Genomic DNA, 24,511 nt, shown 5'->3' on the forward strand with positions numbered 1-24,511 from the left:
GTCACTTAAACACATAAAACCTTTGTGTTTATAGGAGGACCAGGTCTGCATGATCCATGTGAGAGGGAGCCTACAGATGCACTGGCATACATGAATGTAAAAGAGAGAGAAGAGATTACGCAAAGTGCACAGGTAACTACATTTGTAATCTGCATAACATGTAAAGCAAGTCTGCTTATTCTATTTACTATTCTAAATATGTTAATGTTGTTACTTGTATTTTGTGAAACAAATGTATTGCACATAGATGCAGTCACCTCACCCCACTCAGTGTCACTCACCATATTGTGAGACCTCACTGGTCAGATATCACTCATATTCAAATCTGAAGTCTTTCTGGTCAATAGTGGCTTAGAGACCATATAAATCATGCAAAAAATATGCTTAAATGGTGCATTACCCTTAGTTTAAAAGTTTATTATAAAAATATGTAAAACCATATACTCATCATAAGAGTATAACTCTTAATGACATCTAAACTTAATACCAGGCCCAACAAGGGCTGTGGTATTAAGGGCATTGATAATTTCTATTAATGAAATCCTCCACCTGTAGCATGTGAGTAGCCTACCCTGGCATCGTCTGCCAACCATCTGATGTCGGCACCCATATTGCTCCAGCAAAGTCTCTACCCTATAGCAGTTTTTTTCTAGCCACCATTCATATGCACACACAAATGCCAGTCCAAGAGTCGGTTAAGAGCTACAGCTCAGTAATACGATTTTATATACGGCAGCCCCAACCGCTTATCCTTTTCGCCTCACTATAGTAAAGTAGACACCCTAGAGAGTTTTTCTCCACACAAGCTTTATACATATTTAATTTAACTTTAGTAAAGGTTAGGAAACACAATTGGCAGCATGTTTAACTTAAGTAAGGTTCTAGGGAAAGCATTCATCTTAAGGATACTTATGCGCCTGAACCAGGTAAACCCATCACTGTCCCATTGTTTAAGATCCTTAGCCAATGCGTCAATTGAGGGCTGGAAATTTAAAGTAAAAAGCCGTCCAAAAGTTTCAAAGAGATTGTTCCTAGTATGGAAAGGAATAATTTCTCTTATGGTGCCCATACACGTTCAATTTTCCCATTTATTTGGCCAAAACGAGCGAATTGAATAAAAATTTAAAAGAATCTTTTTTTCAATCAAGAAAAAAAAATCGATTTTATTACATTTTTTCAATAAAAATCCAACTGGATATGTTGGAAAAATCTTTATATTCGATCTACTTGAATAATCAAACAAAATTATCGAATCGAAAAAATTGTACCATGTATGTGCACCATTAAGGAGAGCTACCTGTTCCAGTGACATATTAATTGGCATAAACTCTGATTTGGTCATGGTTACTTTGAAAGTAGATATATCACCATAGTCTTGAAATTCCGCTAGCATGACATAAGCTGCTTACCTAGCTAATTTTTAAAGGGTACCTGTGAAGACTCCTAGCAGAACACCAAAAAAATTAATAAAACAATTTTATTAATTGTTGTATTACGTAAAGTTCCTCTTAAGTACCGTATTTTTCGAACTATAAGACGCTCCTGACTATAAGACGCACCTAGGTTTAGAAGACAAAAACCAGGGAAAAAGAATATATACTAAACCTGGTACATACATGAAGGAGCATATTGTGGATTATGCCCCCTTGTACCTCGTGTCACCCTGTGTCCTCCTCTGTCCCCCTTGTGTATTCCTGTGTCCACCTCTGTCCTCCTTGTGCCCCTTTGTGTCCTCCTGTGTTCTCCTCTGCATTGGCACAGTACAGGGAGTCCCCAACATTGTGGCGGGTTAGCGGTTAGAATTGGCAGGTGATCACATTCTAGGAACTCCCTGCATTTGGACTATAAGACGCATTGACTTTTTTCCCCCCTCTTGTGGGAGAAAAAGTGAGTCTTATAGTCCAAAAAATACAGTAATTCATTTTTAAAGTACAAGGTCAGGGTTAGAAATGATGATCTGCTACTACATAATTTCTCTTATAGGAGTGGAGCGTGTGTGATTTACAGCACTGACTTTTGGAGTTGCAAAGAAATAACATTTGTGCCCTCTGATTACTAAGCTGGACAATAGTGTGTTAGATATGTGCCTAGAGTTGGACTTCCATTTAGAAAGTTACTTGCATCACCCCAACATATATCATTGCAACGTTTAATCAAAATACAGTATAAAGAAAACTTGAGTTTATTTTTAAATATAGTAATAATAATTTAGTATTAAAAAAATAAAAAAATCAGACGGCAGGGCTTGTGCTGCAAGTGCAGTACTGTTTTGGTTGTCTTAACTGAATTTTCCATTGTGTAGTAGTGTGCAGTCTGCCCCCCTCTGAGTACCAGCACTCCTGCAGGTAGAACTGAGCCGCTGCTACCTAGATCCAGTTAGTCCTAGCTTCCCTAGACTAACTTAGTTATAAACATAAACATTCTAACATAAAGTTATAAACATAAACATGTTTTTTTCTGTTGGAGCTAGTATCAGATCAAAGTAGCAACAATACTGTCTTAGCTGACTGGCTTTGGATAGGGGGCGCCATGTGCATTTTTCTTCTTTCCTTTCCTGCTCCGTCCTACATCGTCCCTTCTCCTCTTTCCATAGCAAGAAAACACATCTCTGGCCTGTGTTTGTACACCACTTCACCCCACACTGTCACCTGTTTTTGAGAGGTGTGCAGAGAGTGACACCACGGGGTGGAAGTATGATCAAAGTAATGTACAGCATCCAGGTTGAGAACCTCATGACTGTGCTGACACTCAAACTTGAAACATGAGATTCTGGTGCAATAGTGAAGAGGGGCAGAAGTAGGTCAAGGCACCACTGTACACGGTGACATCTTCAGCTTAATAATTTACATCAGGTACATTGTAACACTGGAAGGCATATACTCTGGGAGATCTGCAGAAAAGTAATAATGTGGTCCTGTGATGTCCGATCTGTGATTTGAAGCCAGGGTGTTAGGCAGATGACTGCTTCTTTTCAGTTTTTCTCATATTCTTTTAGTTCATTGCTTCTTTATAATGCTTTTCACAACACATTAAGGATGCCTGACATGCACTGGGAAGCAACTTCTGTTGTGTGACAGTCAGCAGCAGCCAGTGGATTTGAGTGAGAAATTTGCTGTTTTGATTAGGAGGTGCTGCGTGGTTGCTGAGATCCATGTCTGTAGCTCATTCAGTCTTTTTGTCAGACATTTATATATAATGCAGGTGCAAAATGAGTGAAAATGTGTCATTTTATCTCATAACCACAATGAAGTCCAAGTAAAGGTAACAGTGCATGAATTTATATGTCATTTAAAAAGGTTCTTCTCTTAAGGGAGTCTGCCATGTAAAGAGACAAGTATCTGTATTCTGATACAAAAAGAGCAAATCAATACAAGCGCTTCCCAAGATCAAATGTCACTATTGCAGCAAAGGACCTCTATTCCACTGATAGAACAGCAGATGATTCAGTCCTCCTTAGCGCAGACAATGCTCTTTGCAGTAAAGTTTACAAAGCCATCAAATGGTTAAACCTGCAGACACCCAGTGCTCCAACACAGATAGTGGTATCGCACCCAAATATGAGTGAGACACTGGTTAGTATCCAAAACATAAAATGCAATATATTGGTACAAAAGCCATAAGCGAGTTAAAATAAAACTGACATTGTGGGTCCTACATAGTAACCAAGAAGCTCAGGGTGACCCAAACTACTAGGAATGTATAGGGGGATAAAATGAACCAAAAATCCCTCCTACTAAAAAAGCAAAGCTTGGTGTAATTGCCTTCTTAAAGAGACACTGAAGCGAAAAAAAAAATATGATATAGTGAATTGGTTGTGTACTATGAATAATTACTAGAAGATTAGCAGCAAATAAAATATTCTCATACTTTTATTTTCAGGTATATAGTGTTTTTTCTAACATTGCATTATTCTATAATATGTGCAGATTACACAACACTCAGCATTCAAAATGAGTCTTTCAGAGCAGTCTGTGAAGTAATGACCTCTCCTCTAGCTGAGGAAAAGTAAACAGTACAATAACACTTGAGATAATAAAAGTCAGATAACAGCCCTCTCCACGACTAAACTTGGTCGGAGAGTTAATAGCTTTTTTGCATAGAGATAACAACTGGAGTTTCTTAACTCTTCCTGTACTGGAAACAATTAGACTGATGTATCTGATCTTAATGTTTTATTTCTTAGCTGTACTACACATACAAATCATAATATCATAATTTTTTTTTCGCTTCAGTGTCTCTTTAAAACAGAAGGAAATTTGCAATAATTCAGTTATAAGTGAACATTTGTGGTTACCCACAATGCACCACCACTAAATATGCAAATTATCCCTTTTCGCCCTTGTAAGCCAAGCAAGCATCCAGAACCGCTGGTGTATAGCAAGCTTATAGCTTTTAGTTTTACACAGCCATATCAAACCCACATGTAGACAGCCTGTTTCGGACTTTTGGTCCTCATCAGTACATGGCAGGGATTGATAAGGCTGTATGAAATAGGGCTTGGACGAGTACAACAGAGTAACCAAGAAGCTCAGGGTGACCCAAGCTACTAGGAATGTATAGGGGGATAAAAGGAACCAAAAAGCCCTCCTACTAAAAATGCAAAGCTTGGTGTAATTGCCTTCTTAAAACAGAAGGAAATTTGCAATAATTCAGTTATAAGTGAACATTTGTGGTTACCCAGAATGCACCACCACTAAATATGCAAATTATCCCTTTTCGCCCTTGTAAGCCAAGCAAGCATCCAGAACCGCTGGTGTATAGCAAGCTTATAGCTTTTAGTTTTACACAGCCATATCAAACCCACATGTAGGCAGCCTGTTTCGGACTTTTGGTCCTCATCAGTACATGGCAGGGATTGATAAGGCTGTATCAATCCCTGCCCTGCCATGCACACGCCCGCCCGGCTCTCTGGCCCTGTCCTCCTGTCTCTCTGAGGCTGGGAGGCACATGCGCAGTAGCAAAAAGCATGGACCCAGCTACACAGGGACAGCGTGACGCAGGGACACGGGTTTTATTATAGAGGATATTAGTATTTATATAGCGCAGACATATTACGCAGCGCTGTACAGAGTATATATTGTCATGTCACTAACTGTCCCTCTGAGGGGGCTCACAATGTAGTCCCTACCATAGTCATATGTCTATGTATGTATCGTGTAGTGCATGTATTGTAGTCTAAGGCCAATTTAGGGGGAAGCCAATTAACTTTTCTGTATTTGGGGGGGTGTTGGAGGAAATTGAAGTGCCTGGAGGAAACCCACACAGACATGGGGAGAACATACAAACTCCATGCAGATGTTGACCTGGCTGGGATTCCAACCGGCGCGTTCCTATGCCTATCTTAAGAGATAGGCATTTAAACATTCCTATAGATAGGGGGCTGAGGAAAATATATTCAATGGATTACAGTAACCGCTGCAAATCATTTTGGTTAAATAAATATTCATCCAAATAGGGTTGGTGATGAATGTCTGTTAGCTGCTTGATGATAATTATTGTCATAGACCGCACGGGCCGGTCCTTGATTGGGGTCAATCGCTCAGAGTCAGAAACTCTGTCTCGCTGTCGCTTTGCGCATAGATGCCCATATGTGGAATCGCAATCTATGAACCGACTAGCCGAGAGGAGCGTCTTGACCCCAAAGGATTCAACACACACGTTCAATTCAAATACTTGCCACCATGTATGAGTCAGCACATGACTGTAAATATATTAGCACACTGTGAACACTGTAAGTTAACCCTTAGCTGTATGCAGGGATCGGCGCCAGATCTGTCTATCTGTGCCCGATTCGAAGCATACGGGTTGTAAATACAAGATACTCTAGCACACAAGGTAACGAGTAAGTACAATTGTGTATGTTCAGGAGCAGGTCATAACTGTAAAACTATTTTTAAAGTTTTAATAACAAAAATGTATTACACACACTAACATATACACACAAATCTTAAAATAAAAGGGAATAATTGTGAAAGGTTTCCTTAGCCGAAATGCAGTATGCGTGACGATATTTCCTTCTGGTAAAAGAAATGCAAAGTCCGTGGTTTCAGAATCATAGGTCTTTAGGTATATTTTGTAATCCAAGCAGATGTTACAGTTCCAAGATGGCTGCTAACCACATGGTCCTCCGGTTAGCAGCAGCAGGCTCTCGTGAAGATGGGATTTGGAGGACTGAAGTCCGCCTGCTGGCAATGTGCTTTTGATGAAGCTGGTTTGGGGGTGTGGCAGCGCCTGCTCCCTCTGAATTACCCACCAATGACAGTCCACCTCCTCCTAGGAGGATTTTGAGCTTAAATTGTAAAACACTGTAACTCCTAAACTATACATGTCATATTCAGGTGGATAGCAATTGTCGGAAAATACCGATTAATATGACATCTTGCATGAGTTCGTTAAGCTGTCCTGCCCCAGAGAAGGATCGTACACCAATAACCGGATGGGTTATTGTTATGAATTGTATATCATGTGGTAACAGGAGAAACAAATCTGGGCACCAGCCAGCAGGATATGCTGCACACAACACCTTTAATACTTCCCCAAGATTCCTGACAGATTATTGCAAAAGCCTATCAGCCGTTTCACAGATAAAACTGCTTCTTCAGAGGCAACAATAATGTTGCCTCTGAAGAAGCAGTTTTATCTGTGAAACGGCTGTTAGGCTTTTGCAATAATCTGTCAGGAATCTTGGGGATGTATGCAGCATATCCTGCTGGCTGGTGCCCGGATTTCTAATTTGTTTCTCCTGTTACCACATTGTATGCTGTTTGATCCGGAGGCAAAGCTTCTAACTCCTGCTACCCCCTTGGGTCTGCCCACCAGGGCATTTAGTGCCACCCTACGTGTCTACCCTCTACTGAATTTTATATCAGCACATTGGGCAGATTTTAACGAATACTACTATATTAATCTCATAGCTGTGCTATACACGGTTTTCATTTTACAGACCGAAATCCTAAACCATATGCATTTAAATCTGTTCCCCAGCGGTGCCTCTGTGTCTGATCCATTCAGTGGACCCCTGTGGAGCTAGCTTCCTTTGGCTTCCCCTGGATGAAAGGACCAGCTAGAACAACCTTTGACCTTTCGCACCCCTTGGCTAATTAACAAGTCACTGGCCAGGAAAGGGACTCTAATTCAGTGTGGGTGATGGGTTTACTTTCACTCAGAAGAGAAGGAAAAGACATCTGTTGTATGCTTAAACAGAAAGTAACATTCTGCTCTGCTGGGCGGAACGATACAGAATCGCTAATCATCTCGACGTCCGTATCATTCGTGACAATTATACGTGGTCTTAAAGAGACTCTGAAGTCTCTTAAAATTCAGCTTTTTATTTCAAAAACGTGTTTAACATCATTCCCCTAACTAAAACGCCACATCCCCGCGGCTGAACACTAACTAAATCCCCCCAAACTCCCCTCGCAAAATCCACGACTTTCTTGGTCGTGGATTTTGCTGCCCTGTGCGCTTCCATGTGAGGCAGAGCTTTCAGCTGCAGCTCTGCCTCTACACGCGTCTGTCAGCGCGTATCACCGCCTCTCCCCCGCCCCTCTCAGTGAAGGAAGACTGATATTAACACAAAGTGATTTCATTAACTTTGACCTATGCTTCTTCTTAGATTATCAATTTCTCCTGTATGATTTGTTTTGAAGGACAAATGAAGCGAGAGGGATACAGTATGTAGGCTGTCATATTTATTTCATTTTAAAGCAATATCAGTTGCCTGGCAGCCCTGCTGATCCTCTTCCTCTAATACTTTCAGCCACAGACCCTGAACAAGCATGCAGCAGATCAGGTGTTCCTGACATTATTGTCAGATATGACAAGATTAGCTGCATGCTTGTTTGCGATGTTCAGTCACTACTGCAGCCTACTTGATCAGCAGGGATGCCATGCAAATGGTCTTGTTTACCCAGAAATAAATAAGGCAGCCTCCATATTCTCCTCATTTCAGTTGTTTTTTTTTTTTTTTTTTTTTTTTTTTGTAACACAAAATTTTTATTGTACAGTCCCAAAGTTTAGAGATGATACAAATAAACCATTTGTATGGACCCAAGAAAAAAAACATATAATATGGAGTAAATAATGACCGTGTCCATGAATAAAGAAAAGTATAACAGCGTCTCAATCTGGCCAATCAAGAGTGTCTGAGACAAAATATTAGATTTTTAGAAATCCGTGCAGAACTGTCTCAGACATCCTAAGAAATCACTAAATAGTGCAAATTCCTTCTAAAACTGTTAGGAATAGAAGGAGCTAGAAAGGTCTCTCACAGTGCAGTGTGTGAGGGGAATTGCTGTTGCTGAGGTAACCAACACACCTGCTGTCAGCAAGCTCTGAGTGAGGGGAGAGGAACCCTTCACAAATCACATCTAGCCTGCACTATCTGTAGAACTGCTAATGAGCACTTCTTAATCTGCAGCAGTTAAGGAATGGATTTGCACTTTTCTTAACTGTAGTAGAGCTCTAGAAATCCACGCTAAACTGCCGCTATTACATAAGCTTTGGGAAGTTTCTTACTATCATGCAAAACTGTTCTTCTGCAGTTTTTTAGAAGAAAAAACTGTCGGTAATGCTTTGCTAAATCTGGCCCATAGTGCTTAGTTTAGATAGGCACCATGCGAGTATCAGGAACATATTAAACTATAGAAGAGAACTTAGGACTTATAAAACAGATCTTGGACCACTCCATATGCATAACAGGAGTTAAGTAATGAAGGGGGAATAAATTGTACATGTCCTTAAGGTGGCATGTACGGTAGTTAAGAAAGAACATTTCCCATGGATCCCAGTTTTTGGCATATTGAGATTCTGTATCTCTCAGAACAGCGTGAGGTGTAACTTCAGTATAAAAGTGTAGAAAAAAACCCCACAGGTGGTGGAAGTGATACTCATTGCAAGCCAGTTAGTGGTCATATTGTATTCCATATCTGCTTCCTGTTATTTTCTGCACAGGAATCCGATGTGGCACATGGTCTTCACCAGCCAAATAGAAACTTCCAAATTATTGATGTAACCTTGCTTTTATACTATTCTTTTGTGGGTCTGAAGAATTCAGGTACCAAGGAGGAAAAGAGGTGTGCAATCATTTTAGGTATTAAATAATGGGATGTACTTATTTTTTCTTGCATGACTTCTCCATTTTGGCTTCATTTTTGTTAAATGACATGCTGGAATCTGTTTTACACCTGAGGCTATATTTAAATGATTTTAGAACCTGCAAAGGACTTGTATTATGTCATATGTAAAACTTTTGAGTTGATAGAGGGTGTACTTACTTTTTTGTTTTCACTGTAAAATCACGCCCTACCATTTACTAGACTTTCGCTTTTCTCTTATCCTCAAAACAAACTGCATCCTTCTTGGTTAATTGGTAATTCAACCTTACCTTTTTCCTTAATTTATCCTGGCTTACATTTCTAGGTTTTTTTTTGTAAAGATCATTTTCACTTGTCACTTTCTCTTCTCCTGTTTCCTGCTGGTGAGAATCCCCCTTACTTTGGTCCCCTTCCCAGACTCCAGCCATCACCTCATGTTATTCCTGTCATCTTTTTATATTAGTTTTCACAAATGCTTGGTTAGTTCCTGGCACCATCTCACCTGACACACTTTTAGGCCTCTTTCATACCAAGACGTTGTGTTTTAGGGGACGTTAAGATCGCATAACGTGCCCCTAATTCAACGCATGGTGGTGTTGAAGTTGGACGTCAGATTGAGCCGCGTTATGCGGCTCTTGGTGCGCTGTTTTCGTTCTATCTATACTGATAGAACAGCCGCTCCAGGATAGTGATGGGAAGTCCGGATCTTTTCAAGGATTCGTATGATTTGAATCGGATCATTGAAAAGATCTGGATCTTTGAACCGAATCATTTGAAACATTTTACTAGGGAAGCAGACTGGAGGTGAAATGACTATCAGGACAGAACTTTCCCTGCACTGTACATTTTGTGTCGTGTGAACAATGCTCTTTCAGCCACCGACATCTGCCATTTTCCTTTCTTCACTGAAAGTTCATATGTCTGTGTTTACTTATACTACCAAATTGCTGCCGTCTGTTAACATCCTGGCCCTATTTTCTGTCTATAGATATATCTTCAATCATCATCGGTACTGTCAGCATTTCCAACAACAGTTTTGCTGTTTCTAAACTTTTGTGGATGTGCAGCTGCAGCAGTGACAGGTTGCCATATCTCCATGACACTTTTGAGATACCTGTCCAAACAGAATTCCTTATAGTAGATCCTGTTCTCTCTCTACACGAACAACTGCAGATCCAAGGAAAACTCTGTCGAGGTTATCAAATTTGCAGATGACACCACCATCGTTGGGCTAGTGACAAACAATGATGAGCAGGCCTACCGCCAGGAGGTTGACAGAGTTTGCCAGTGGTGCAGGGAGAACAGGCTGGTCCTCAACGCATCCAAAACTGTGGAGCTGATTGTGGATTTCAGGAAGTATGCCCCTCCCCCCCCCACCAATCTCTATCGATGGCACTGAGGTCGAGAGAGTAGCCAGCGTTCGCCTTCTGGGCTCCACCATCTCCAAAGACCTGAGCTGGAAGGAAAACACAGCCTTGACCCAGAAGAAAGCACAGCAGAGGCTTTTCTTCCTCCGCCAACTGAAGAAGTTCGGCATGGCTCAAGAGCTACTGACGTGCTTTTACACCGCCACCATCGAGTCCGTCCTCTGCTCCTCCATCCTAGTCTGGTACGCTGGCTCCTCCACTAGAGACAGATACAAACTTCAGAGGGTCATTAGATCGGCGGAGAGAATCATCGGCAGACCTCTACCTTCGCTTGATCTCCTCCACAACTCCAGGCTACGCTCAAGAGCACGGAGGATTGCTGGCGACCCCTCTCACCCTGGCCAGCGGTTCTTCAGCAGACTGCCGTTAGGCCGTAGGTTTCGGGCCATCGCCACCAAAACCTCTAGGCACAGGAACTCTTTCTTCCCCTCAGCTGTCACCCTCCTGAACTCATTAACTCGCTCTGAGCCCAGCACTGGAGCAACATTGTGTTCCAGAACTGCACTCTGTTCATGAACTAATTATGAATCTGGACTTCTGCTTTAGCCGTTTTTGACTTATGTACTCTTCTTTTGTTTTATCTATGACTCTCTGTTTACTGTATGCCCTCTGCTATCTATAGTCCTATCCTTTATCCGTGAAATTGTACGTGCCAAATCCAATTCCGAGCACGACCCTGTCGTGCCTGGCGAATAAAAATGATTCTGATTCTGATGTTTCAAGTGAGAGAGATCTTCCTGTCTGATATTGAAGGTATTTAGTGTAGCATATTGTCAGCTGAAGCTGCCAGTATCAGCCATGTCAATAGACCACAATATTATGTATGTAGGTGCATTTATGCTCTTGCAGTGGTTCACTGCAAAATTTGGTCTTGAAGTTACGCTCTTCTGTACCTTGTCCAACTTCACAAACTCTTCTCATCACACTCTCTGATCATATATAAAAACATATATACAAAAAAACATTAAAAAACGTATCTTTATCCTTTTATCTTGTCTCACTCAAACTTCAACACTTGTTTCGCACTTGCACAAAGTTACTCAGACTCACCTCAGCAGGTGCCTATAATAATACTTTTACCTCTGCCCTGTTATATTGCTCGCTTTACCAACTTGCAACCCTGAAATTGCAGTCAATATGGACAGCATGGGGGCTACATAGCTACTTTGGCTACATGCCGATTACTAAAGCTTGGTTCAGATCGAGCCAGATAAAAAATGGCCCATTTGAAGCAGACAGTGCAGTGTCACCTTCAGTGTTGTTTTTTGTCCGGTTGGAGTCCACAGCAGATGCGATTCCACCACTGGCTTCTGTGAAGAACGCACTTTGCTGCTGTGCAGATCAGATTTTTTTGCGTTAGGTAGAACACTTGATTATGCTTCAATTGAAAGGTACATTAAAGAGAATCTGTACTGTCCAATTTGCACAATAAAAACATACCAATCGAGTCACTGTGATCTCCTGGATCTCACTTTGCTATTTCTGCCGCTCCCCGCCGCGATCCTGGCTTTTAATTGCCAGTTTTAGGCAGTGTTTACAATCAAAAAACATGGGCACTAACCAGGAAGCGATGTATGTATATGTGTTTATATACAGTGTATGTATGTTTTTTTTGGTACCGTATTTTTCGGACCATAAGACGCTCCGGACCATAAGACGCACCTGGGTTTTGAGGACAAGAACCAGGGTAAAAAAAAAAAAAATACAACACCTGGTTTGTCCATGGTGCAGTGGTGCCTTGTGGAGCTTCACCTTCCCTGTCCACAAGCTGTCTCTAACTCCTAATCTACAGTGCCCAGCTAAAGTAATCCCTGTAGCTCCTTCAGCTAAAGCAACTCCAACTGCCCCCACCAGCTAACTCCATATTCACTGCATCTCCAGCTTACTCTTAACAGCTGCCCTACATCTACCAGTCTCCTCTCTACGTATACTACTTTCTGATTCTAGGTCCCCATGTATGCCAATACCCCTCTCCCTCACACAATGTCTCACACCTCCACTTACCCCAGTCTCTCCTCCCCCACCCCCAAAACTCCAAGACACCTCATACTGGCACCACCAGATGCATGCATGTAAAAACCATGCACAGTTCAGACAGCAACAGCTTACCCCTGAGTTGCCTGTAAGCCTCCTTCACAAAACTGATCACTGTTCCTGTAGATCCCTGGCTCTGCCTCCACCGGCCGCACATCGTGACACTCTGGGTCTCCCTGCAGCCATTGGCCCGAAGCCTCTCTCACTTTGCAGGTTCTGGCTGCCATCTCCTCTTCACCTACCCGCATCTCTTCTCCAGGTGTCGCCTAGAAGCTGTTGCTGTTGCTCCCCTAGGCTGACATCATTTCTGCAACACTTGCAGCATGCTGGGAAGTTTCTTGTCGCTGGTATGGCCACTGCTGCACACTGTGGATCTCTGCCTCCACCGGCTGCCGATCGTTAAACTCCAGGTCTCCCGGCAGCCATCTGCCAGATCTGGGTTCTCGCTGCCGGCTGCCATCTGCTCCTCACAGATCTCTGCTCCATGTGCCTCCTATAACCGCCTGTTGCGCTGGTAAGATGTCCGCTCACCCACAACTTCACCGCTACCACATTCATTCCCCCAGAAAATCACTGCTGCCACGCTCGTTCTCATTCTGCCCGCACATCACCGCTGCCATACTTGTTCCCTCAGCACATCACCGATGCCACGCTCGTTCTCGTTCTGCCGACACATCACCGCTGCCATACTTGTTCCCTCAGCACATCACCGTTGCCACGCTCGTTCTGGCGGCATGTTGAGTGATGTGCATCTGGGCTGTTATACCGGCTCTCCTGCTCTTTTTGCGCGGGTGTGATCCTGGCCTGCAGCGTGCCTGATTTGGGACTCCCGGATTCTGTGTGTGGTGAGGGGGTGGGCACCTGACACTGCACATTTGGACCATAAGACACACTTTTTCCCCCTGCTTTTGGGGGAGAAAAAGTGCATACACACACACACACACACACACACACACACACACACAGCCTCACAAACTGCATTAGTCTTGTCTGAAACTGAGAGCAGAGAGTGAGGAGTCAACCAATCACAGAGAGCCTGCAGGGGGCGTGCATAACTTGTATTCATTACAACAGAGGCAGCTCACTCCTCTCTGAATCGACAAAGCTTGACAAAAGAAAAATTAGATATATTACAGAGATAGTGCAACTAGAAAAGGCTGCAGTAATCCAGACCACATTAGAACAGGTATAGGAACTTAGGGCTCTTTCACACTAGAGGCTGCGGTAGAAAAGGCTGAAAGTCAGCCTTTTGCTTAACGCCAATACATAGCGTTTTCAAAGCGTTTTGAAAGAGTTTTACAGCCCATATGAAAACGTCCTTTTTTTTTTTTCTTCTATAAAAATAAGTGAACAAGATAGCTGTAAAACGCTTTGAAAAGGCTTTGAAAACGCTGAAGTTGGCGTTTTCCATTGACTATCATTGAAACGCCAACAGCCAACTTCGGCTGTAAACAGCCCTGAAAAAGCTCCTGGGAGCATTGAAACGCAACGCTCCAAAACGCCGAGTTAGATGTGAAAGGTAAAATGAAAGTCTATGGACTTTCTTTTACCTAGCAAAACGCCAACTTCGGCCGTGGCGTTAAAACGCCGAAAAATCCCTCTGGTGTGCAAGGGCCCTTATAGGATAGAAGAAATAAGGCTGAAGATTTTGTTACAGATTCTCTTTAACACTGTAATCATTTTGTCATCTCCAACTTAAAGCTCTGTTCTGTGCGTATGTATGTATATATATTTAACTCATAACAATGTACATCAAGCTCTGGCTTTGTGGCACTGGAATTTTGATGGTTCATTTGTTGTTCTGTGTCTCGAAGCTACAATAAACCTACTATTACACTTATAGACTGATAATTTCTTGGTCAGAGGGCACATGAGCAAAATCAGCAGGGGATCAGATACTTCTTTACCTCACTGTATAATCCTTTTCTATTGACATCTAGTGTAACAATTTTTGCTGGGCTGTAGAGTCGGTACAAAATCATCTGACTCCTCAGTTTATGAAACCACTGACTCCAGGTACACAAAATTGCTCTGATTCCTCGACTCAGATTCCTTAGTCTAATTTTTACAAAGGCTATGGATTTGGTTCAAAAATCATCCGACTCCTTGACTCTGACTCCACAGCCCTGAATTTTTGAATATGCTGTATATACTCGAGTACAAGTCTAGAAATGTTGGTCTTACTCGCATAATAAAAGTATAGGGGTCGACTTATACACGAGTCACGAGCAACACTGAGCACACTGAGTAATGTGTGTGCTATTTAGTGACATTTCCATTTGCAGCAATTTACCCAGTGGAAAATGGCACTTGATAATGGAAATGCCAGGAAAGCACAGGTCTGAAAGTCCTGGCCACAACAATTAACAAGGGGAGGGGGGTACTGGGCTGCAGGAAAGGGAGTGAATACTTGCTGCACTTGGGGGGCCTGGAGGAGTTACTGGCTGCACTTAAGGGATAGGAAGCTGCAATACTTTATGCAGTGTAGTTAAGCCCCCCCCCCCCCCCCCCCCCCCTTGGTCCCCAAGTGCAGCTGTTAACTTTGCTGGGTAGACTTAAACTTGAGGCAACAAAAAATTCCAGCTTAAGAGGGTCAAATATTGGAGTCGGCTTGTATTCGAGTATATACCATATATTTTTCTTAAAATCTGAAAGTCTATGTGGCGTGAGGTTCCATTGCTTCAGTAGGGGGAGGGCGAATATAATCTTATCTACAGGTCATATAGAAAGTTTGGCACATAAGTACGCTGTTTGTGGTCTCCCCTAGCCTCCATGCAGATGGTGCATTGAAAGTGTATGTAGAGTGCAGAGTGTGTTGGAAGCGTGTCTGTACGTTATCCATACCTCTCCAGGTGTTGGCAGCAGACCTCACACCTCCAGCGTCTAAATCCTTGTTACAGCCCTACCATTCCAAGATAGATGTGACTATTATTATTATTATTATGCAGTATTTATATAGTGCCAACCTCTTACGCAGCGCTGTACAGAGTATATATTGTCTTGTCACTCTACTGTCTCTCGGAGGGGCTCATAGTCTAATCACTGCTATAGTCTTATGTCTATGTATGTATCGTGAAGTGTATTTATGGTAATCTAAGGCCAATTTAGGGGAAAGCCAATTAACTTATCTGTATGTTTTTGGGATGTGGGAGGAAACCGGAGTGCCCGGAGGAAACCCACGCAGACACAGGGAGAACATGCAAACTCCTTGCAGATGTTGACCTGGCTGGGATTCGAACCAGGGACCCAGCGTTGCAAGGCGAGAACCACTACACCACCGTGCTGCCAACTTAGTAGTTTTAATAAAAAAGACTTTCTGAAATTGTGTATGACTACTTCACTATATTGAGAGAGAGAGTGCAAAATGTGTTGTGTAAGCTCTCCTTAATGAAAAGTCCTTTGTGGCTATCAATAGGAAATTGCTATCTAGGAGGTAGTATTATAAACTATCACCAAAACCTTTGCCCTGCTTTGACCAATCTTTCATTTGTGCAACTGCGAAACTCAATGCCACGGATCTAATGTCACTGTCATCTTCCCTGAATCTTGGGAAGGGGGAGTTTGGAGAGTGATTAAAGGAAATGGCTGCAGCTATAAAGTTTTAGCGTGGGATTCAGTGATACAAAATACTTTAAACCATTCGCTGCTGCAGCGCTCTGTCAACGGAAGATTTGTTTTTTTGCACAGCATGTTAAATTAACTCCATTCTTTCCAGAAAAGGATATCGGCAGGAAGTCAATAGCAGAAGAAAACGTGCTACTATCTTTCTAGTTGAGAAAGATGCTGTCCATGGTAGTCTATGTGTTTCAAACATTTCAGAAGTTAAGAAAACGTCTGTCAGTGCTGAGCGAGTACTTTGGCTCATTTATTTGTGTTTGGATCCAATCCAAGAAGTCATAGCAGGACAGCCTATTTGTAGGTTCAGAATTTCAGAACTTCCCTATAATGTATCTGTACTCACTGGAGAGTTAGGGTTACATGGAAATGTTTGTGTGTAACAGGAAGAAGACTGTTCAGAGGTCAATTATGTTTCACTTACTAACCACACTTGTAGGACATGGGGATTCTAATTTGGCTTTCTTGTTGTACTGATAATAATATGTGATCTCTTATTGGCCTCAATTCACTAAGCTTTATCAAACGTTTGATAATTTACCTCACGGGTAAAATCTCATTTTGAATTCACTTAGGTGTTATAGATATATTGAACCTTTTTATCGATAAAACATTCGATAAATATATAACACCTTCGTGAATTCAAAATTAGATTTTACCCATGAAGTAAATTATCAAACGTTTGATAAAGTGTTTGATAAAGCTTCGTGAATTGAGGCCATTGTGTGCAGGTTTGCCCTACTCTCTGAAAGGTGCTATTTAAAGGGGCACTTAAGTCTGTGGGAAAAAATAGTTTTACTCACCTGGGGCGTCCAGCAGCCACCTGCAGCTGTATTGTGCCCACGCCGACTCCATCAGATGCTCCTGGCCCCGCCGGCAGCCACTTCCAGTTTTGACGACAGGAGCCGACAGGCAGGGAACGCGAGTTATTCTTCGCGTTCCCGGCCACAATAGTGCTCTCTATGCTGCTATATGCTATAGCAGCATAGAGGACACTATTGTGGCCAGGAACGCGAAGAATCACTTGCGTTCCCAGGCCTGTCGGCTCCTGTCGCCGAAACCGGAAGTAAAACTCATTTTTTTCCCACAGACTTAAGTGCCCCTTTAAAAGAAAAAAAAAAAAAGGAAACAGGCTGGTAGTTAGAAAAGAAAAAAAAATGTAATTTTTCCTGAAATAGCGGAATTTTCCTGATTACCATATTTATAAAAGGGTAATTCAGTTGAAAAGGTCTGATAGGGCCTGGGCATAATGTAGCGTTACTGTAACGATCGGTGTAACACAGAGAGGATCTGATTATTGGTGATCTGCAGTATCACCAAAAATACAGATATACCTGATTATTGATGATCTGCAGTATCACCGATAATCAGATATATTACTAACCTCTGGACACCTGAGAGATATGAGTGTTTGGTGCAACAGTAATACTTTGAGAACAATATCAGGAGGACAGGTACAAAGGCAGTAAGGAATACTGCTAGTGTATAAGTACCTTTCAGCAGCCTGAGAATCTCCCGCAGGGGGGAGTCAGACTGGGAGAGGAAAGGACCAGAGCGAGAGTGATACCAAAAGGAGGATGTCACTGCCTGATCTGTGAACTATCTCTTAACTGAGGAGATGGCTCTCAAGGTCGGACAAGCCAGGTCGGCAACACACGGACATACAAAGTACAAAGACAGGAGGCTGATTCGGTAATCCTAAGGCAAGCAGGGTTTGGCAACAGAGTATCAGATATAGCGAAGTACCGAATCAGTGAACAGAAGAGTGGTCAGGAAAGCAGAAAGTCATAACGGATAATAAACAATGCCTAGTCTTGGGTGTGAGCTCCGTGATCATCAACACCCTGGAACTAGTCTGAAGTATAACAGAATGGTAACACAAGTCCCTAATCTTGGGTGTGAGGTCCTTGATCATCAACACCCTGGAACTAGTTTGAAGTATAACAGAATGATTACACAAGTCCCTAATCTTGGGTGTGAGGTCCTTGATCATCAACACCCTGGAACTAGTCTGAAGTATAACAGAATGATTACACAAGTCCCTAATCTTGGGTGTGAGGTCCTTGATCATCAACACCCTGGAACTAGTCTGAAGTATAACAGAATGATTACACAAGTCCCTAATCTTGGGTGTGAGGTCCTTGATCATCAACACCCTGGAACTAGTCTGAAGTATAACAGAATGATTACACAAGTCCCTAATCTTGGGGGTGAGGTCCTTGATCATCAACACCCTGGAACTAGTCTGAAGTATAACAGAATGATAACACAGATTCTGACAATAAGGTCTGAGTGCTTCCACGTAGTGATCACAACGGCAGACAACCAGCGAATGACCAGCACCCAGTATATATAGCCCAGCGCTCTCCAGCGCCTCCCCTAAGTGCTGGACCAATGGGAACTGGTACAATCGTCAGCTGACTCCCTTCTGGCTGTCATAAAAGTTCTGCCTCTCAGTAGCAGAGGAAATTTGCTATTGCTTTACTTAGGATTATATTGGAGGAAAACTACTTTGTCTTTGAGGGCATATACTATCAGCAGTGTAGGGGGACCGCCATGGGGTCAAATGTGGCCCCCTCCTACGCAAATCTTTATATGGGCCTATATGAAGAGGCATTTGTTTATACACATGAATATTATCGTAGGCATGTTGTATGCTGGCTACGGTATATCGATGATATTTTTTGCGTATGGAGGGGGTCCCAGGAGGCCCTGGCGGTCTTCCTCACTGATTTACACGAGAGCTGTCCAAGTATTCGGTTGACGGCCCATGTACACTCTGACCGTGTTGCCTTCTTAGACACTGTGGTAATCCGATCTGGTACAGCACCATACTTGTACAGCACTGCCCTTGCTGCTTTCATACGGTCACCACACACGTTGGGGATGCGGCCGCGGATGTTTTTGAGCTCCCCCCACCGTAGGCGGCAATTGCAGATTCTCCAGTCCGGCTCAGAAGTTTCAACACCCGCCCTATAAGACGACACCTGGCATATAAAACAACCCCCGACTTTTGAGAAGATTTTCCTTGGTTAAAAGTAGTCTTATACGCCAGAATATACAGTATATGCTTTGTAATTTTGTACGCAGAGTTCCGCCTAAAATCACAAAAACTTAATTTCTATGTTTCTTTAATTTGAAATTACTTGAACATTATGTCGTTCCCAAAATATACGATTCATAAAATCCTAGCATGCACAACAACTTTTTTGAAATATGCTCTGTAAAACAAATGCCAAATCGCACCTTAATGATTGAGAAGGAAAACTTTAGCGTTGGCGTACATCAGTAAATTCTCATGTAATACTGCTTGTGTCTAGAAATGGGCTTGCATTTTCTGGAAGTAATTAAGGAGGCTTTTCAGACAAGCAAAGCTGTTTATTATGTTGATTAATTTTATGATGATCATAGCTTTCAATTTATGATTGTTGGCACTCACTTCTGCTCATCTGAGTTACTTGTTCATTAGCCATAGACATGTTGAGACATTGGACAGTCATTTTAGCATAGAGAAACAAACCAAATAAATATGTGGAGGATTTATTTGTTGAAAAGGCTCAGGGTGTTGTTTTTTTTTACATTTCGATGTGCATAGAAGTGATCTGAAGTAATCATAAACCCAATGATGCAGAGGAATTTCACAAAAATGGGGATTACACTATGTTATTGATTGGTTAAGGTGAACATTTCTATTCAGGGCGAATCTTTTAATCCACCAATTTAAAGGGTACCTGAAGTGATGTGACGACATGAGTTAAAGATACACATCTTTACATCATATACAACATACCATTACAGTAGAATTGCTATTATATCATCCAGCGGAACGCGCTACATCATCCCAGTGTGAACAAATTCTAAATCTTTTTTTCTTTAAGCGAACCAAGCACCATTTTTAGCACGCAGGGCAACTCATTTGCCCATTAAAAATGCATGCCAACAACGTGGCCCATTATATAAAAAAAAGAAAAAAAAAACCTTCAATTTTACCACCTTTTTACATTTAAAGGGACTCCGAACAGTGCAGAAACTATGGAAAGATGCATATCATTTTAAAGCTCTCTTTCTCCTTTTTCCAATAATATATAAACCGCAGCCGTACGCCTTCTAGTTTTCGCTATTTTCACAATTGAAATTGCCGCGGCCGCGATTTCAATCGCGAAAATAAAGAAAACTAAAAGGTGTAGAGCGACGATTTAGGTGTCGCCAGAAAGAGGAGAAAGAGAGCTTTATAATGATATCCATAGTTACTTGTATTACACAGGGCGACACTTTCCCCAGTGTCAGCAGAAAAAGTCGGCCTGTGTAATACAATGTAACTATGGAAAGATGGATATCATTTTAAAGCTCTCTTTCTGGCGACACCTAAATCGTTGCCCTACGCCTTTTAGTTTTCTTTATTTTCGCGATTGAAATCACGGCCGCTGCAATTTCAATCACGAAAATAGCGAAAACTTAAAGGCGTAGGGCAGCGGTTTATATATCATTGGAAAGAGGAGAAAGAGAGCTTTAAAATGATATGCATCTTTCCATAGTTTCTGCACTGCTCGGAGTCCCTTTAAAAGTTTAGCAGAGGCCTTTATCACCCTTCTTCCAAGGCCTGCCCAACCAACCTCGGAAATCTCAGGCAGGTAAGGACTGCAGTAATTATTATTTTTTTCTATTTCTTGGTTTTATTGCTGATGTAATTATTTTATTCCACACATCAGCAGAGAGCAAACAAAAACTTTCATTGGCTGGGGAGGGGTAGCACACTATGCTTCAAAGAGTTTAGAAAAGCCGCAGATGCTATCTTCACAACTTCCCCTGGATAAATAATGGGCAGCTAGAAAGGAAGGGGTGAACATGGCAGCTCCTATAGCTATTAGAAGCCAGAACAAACTATAACAACAAAAAAGTGGTGCTTGGTTCCCTTTAACCTCTTAAACACACAATAAGACTATGGAATTTTAGAAAAATTCTGTTTAGGAGTATTACTTGATTATCTTTTCAGTTCAAATTTGCTGTAAGTTCCATTAGCTATTCAAATTTGAACTAAGTTTTAATTTCCATTTATTGTTCATCCCACTTATTTATCATTTGGTAACTGCTGACTTATTCATCATTTGCATCACAGCAGAAAGCCAGTCTGGTTACCATTTTTTCTGAGTTTACACTATAATTAGCAAACCAGATTGCTGTATGTTGGGGATAGGAATGGAAGAGTGGACTGAGCCTTATCTCAGCAGTTTCCTGCTATGTAGCCTGTTCTCAGGACATACGGTTCATCTCCAAACAAGCCCCATTATTTCAACCATTTTCTCCAGCTGTATCTTGTTTAAAAATATAAAACCCGTGTGACCTCATTGTAATGTTTTCACTGCAGCCCTGAATATGGCTGTGTGCTATAGAGAATGCACAAATAAAGAAAACAGCTGAACTGCAACCGCATGCTAAGATCACTATGATTAATATATTTGTATGACTCATATTTACACATTTCTATTAAAACATGAATATAAACAAGACCATTAATGTTTAGTATAGTGGTAATGTCCTTTAAATATAATTGAACAAAGCATGGCATGTTGTTTTGTGATTAGTACTTTGAGGAAGCATGCATGTGCTGGGATCAGCTACGGGCACTTTGCAGCAATCACAGTGCCGCAATATGAAGGAGATTCCTGGAGTGCTTACGATTTGGTACTGTGGCCACTGATGCAATCGCTCTCGAATCGCTCACAAGCAGCATTTTGTTGCTAGTGAGACCACCCCTATAGGACAAGTGCTACATAAGCGCCCATAGTGTGTCCCAGCTCTAAATCAGCATTGCAGTCACAATCCATAATAATTATATTGCGAGAGTTCTGGTATCCAGGTTACCATTGGCTCAAAGTCATTACGAGGCTCGTAGTAAAAAAAAATAGGAAACTTGCCATGTGTTTCATTTTAAAACAGACTGCATACCTGACTGTTCTGCTGATCCTTTAGGTCTTGCAACACTACCTATTTATTTATTGTATACAATGCTGGACATTGGTTAAGGGTACAGACAATATTTAGGGGAGACACACAGCTATAAGACAATACAGGAAACATGCAAACCAGTTCACGCAGCACAGTATGATTAATGCTTAGTCAGTCACTGGATGGGAGCATGGAGATTAGGCAAGTAGAGTTCACTCAAATCCATAGCATGGGAGTTCGGTAATAGAGGTGCATGAACAGGTAGGAGACACAAGGAGAAGGACTCTGTCAAAGACTTGCAATCTAGAGGGAGGGGTAGGCACATGAAAGGTAGGGGACCATAGTTCAGCTGCGGGTTTAGAACACCAGTGATGGGGGATCGGCCAGAGTGAAAATGTGTGTTTTGAGGGCCGCCTTAAAGATGTGGAAGGAGGGGGCAACCCGAGTTCCATAGTGTTGGAGCAGCTCTTGAGAGTCCTGGAGGCATGCATGGGACTGGGTGATGCGGGGTCGGTCAGGCGAAGTTCATTGGAGGAGCGGAGTGAGCGGCTAGATGTGTTCCTCTGAGTAAGATCGGAAATGTAGGTTGGGCAGGTTTTGTGGACAGATTTGTAGATCAGACACAGTAACCTGAATCTAATTCTGGACTGGATAGGAAGTCTGTAGAGGGATTCACAGAGGGAAACCGCCGCGGTTGAGCGGTGGGAGGAGCGGATAATTCTGGCTGCTGCATTCATGACAGACTGCAGCAGGGCGATTCGGGTCATAGGGAGACCAGACAGAAGGGCGGTGCAGTAGTCAAGGTGGGAAATTGTGAGGGCATAGATGAGGAGTTTGGTAGTGGCAGCTAAGGTCTTCATAGCTGCTCTTCCATATTTTATCTCTCTTATTTAAGAAACCTTGCGGCCCCAGTGCCCACAACAGTTTACCAACTTCTTTTCCCAAATCAAAGCAAAATAAGAGCTGGTCAGTGGCATTTCTTTTTTTCTTTTTTTTTTCCTGGCAGTGATTGGTCAAGCAAATCGACCTCTGCTCTCAGAGCAGAAAAAAACTGCCAGTCTTGATGAACTTCCTTCGTGGAATTTTAAGCATTAAGCTGAGCGATTCTTTAATGACTTCCGCAAAATACTGACCATAAAGCCTCAACAATTAGCGTGACTAGGTAAAACTTTCCTTCAGAGGCAGTAGCATCAGACTAGAATTTTGGTTGACAGTTTATTTAGAAGTGGGAATATATTTCTCCTCCGCTAATTAGAGTAGGTTTTCGTCTGATCACCAGTTGATGCATTGGGTAAACAATGTTAGCCGTTTCAGTGTAGCAGTGTACATGACTAATTTGTATATGAGCTGCTTTGTAATGGTGTTTAAAGTTTAACATCAGCAGCAAATTTCCTACATGTGCTCACTTGTGATTTGCGTTATGTTTCTCTTTTGACTTTGTGAAGTCTGTATCATATTTGTTCATCTTCATCCACTGCCTGGTTACTCTGATTTGCTGGTGGGATGAGCAGTTAATTTTATATTTGATTTTCTGTGGGTCTGAGATGCCATGTTCTGTTACATTTTTTGTGATTTCAGTTACCTCAGAAATAATTAGATTTTAACCCAAACAATGGACAGGTATTGCATTACTATATAATAATTTGCAAGTGTCCCTGCGTCCTGTCCGTGTGTCAGTGCTTTTGCGCTACTGCGCATGTCAAGCACTGACAGCTGTTGGGACAGGACGCATGACAGGACCAGGTGGCTGGCCGGCAGTGTGTGTGTGGGCGCGTGCGGCGTGCATGCGAGCCGTGATGCTGCGGCGAGGACTGACCTAGAGCCCGTTTTTAAACGGGCTTAGGTCACTAGTTTTGAATACTGCTGTTTAACCTGACCGTGGCTGGATAGTGTACTTGTTAAGGACTGCCTCTGACACAGGAGATCTGGTTCAATAAGGAGTCCTTGGGCTAGGCTCCCTAACACTGCTACTGCCTACTGTGCATGCCCTAGAGTTATGTTCCCCAATCCTGTCCTCAAGGCCCACCAACAGTGCATGTTTTGTGGAAATCCACAGGGGTAGTTAATCAGCTCTGCTGAGACACTAATTATCTTACCTGAGCATGTGTGTGGTTTTCTGCAAAACATGTACTGTTGGTGGGCCCTGAGGACAGGGTTGGGGAGCTCTGCCCTAGAGGCTGCAGCTCAAGATCTTTGTGTCCCCAGGAGAAAAGCGCAAAATATAAATGTTATTTGTCTTGTCTAATATATCAGTACATTACAGTGAATTAAATGTAATTTTACCCTGATTCTGTTGTATCTGAATGTTACACCTTGTTAATATCCTTCTGATGATCTTGCACACGTATCAACTAGAATAAGTAATCTCTGCTATGAAAATGGAGTGGTTTCTAG

General features: G+C 42.2%; 1 protein-coding gene across 5 annotated transcripts in view; it reads left to right on the top strand.

Moving 5' to 3' along the window:
- The window catches only part of STRBP (spermatid perinuclear RNA binding protein), a 278,568-nt gene that overhangs the window by 193,562 nt on the left and 60,495 nt on the right, over positions 1–24,511 (top strand). For all 5 annotated transcript variants that reach the window (XM_068248150.1, XM_068248154.1, XM_068248153.1 and 2 more), the window contains one exon: positions 35–132. In XM_068248150.1, coding sequence (XP_068104251.1) covers positions 35–132 — 98 coding nt within the window. The remainder of the gene's footprint in view (positions 1–34; positions 133–24,511) is intronic.

The sequence above is a fragment of the Hyperolius riggenbachi genome, chromosome 8 (assembly GCF_040937935.1).
Source record: "Hyperolius riggenbachi isolate aHypRig1 chromosome 8, aHypRig1.pri, whole genome shotgun sequence".
NCBI lineage: Eukaryota > Metazoa > Chordata > Amphibia > Anura > Hyperoliidae > Hyperolius > Hyperolius riggenbachi.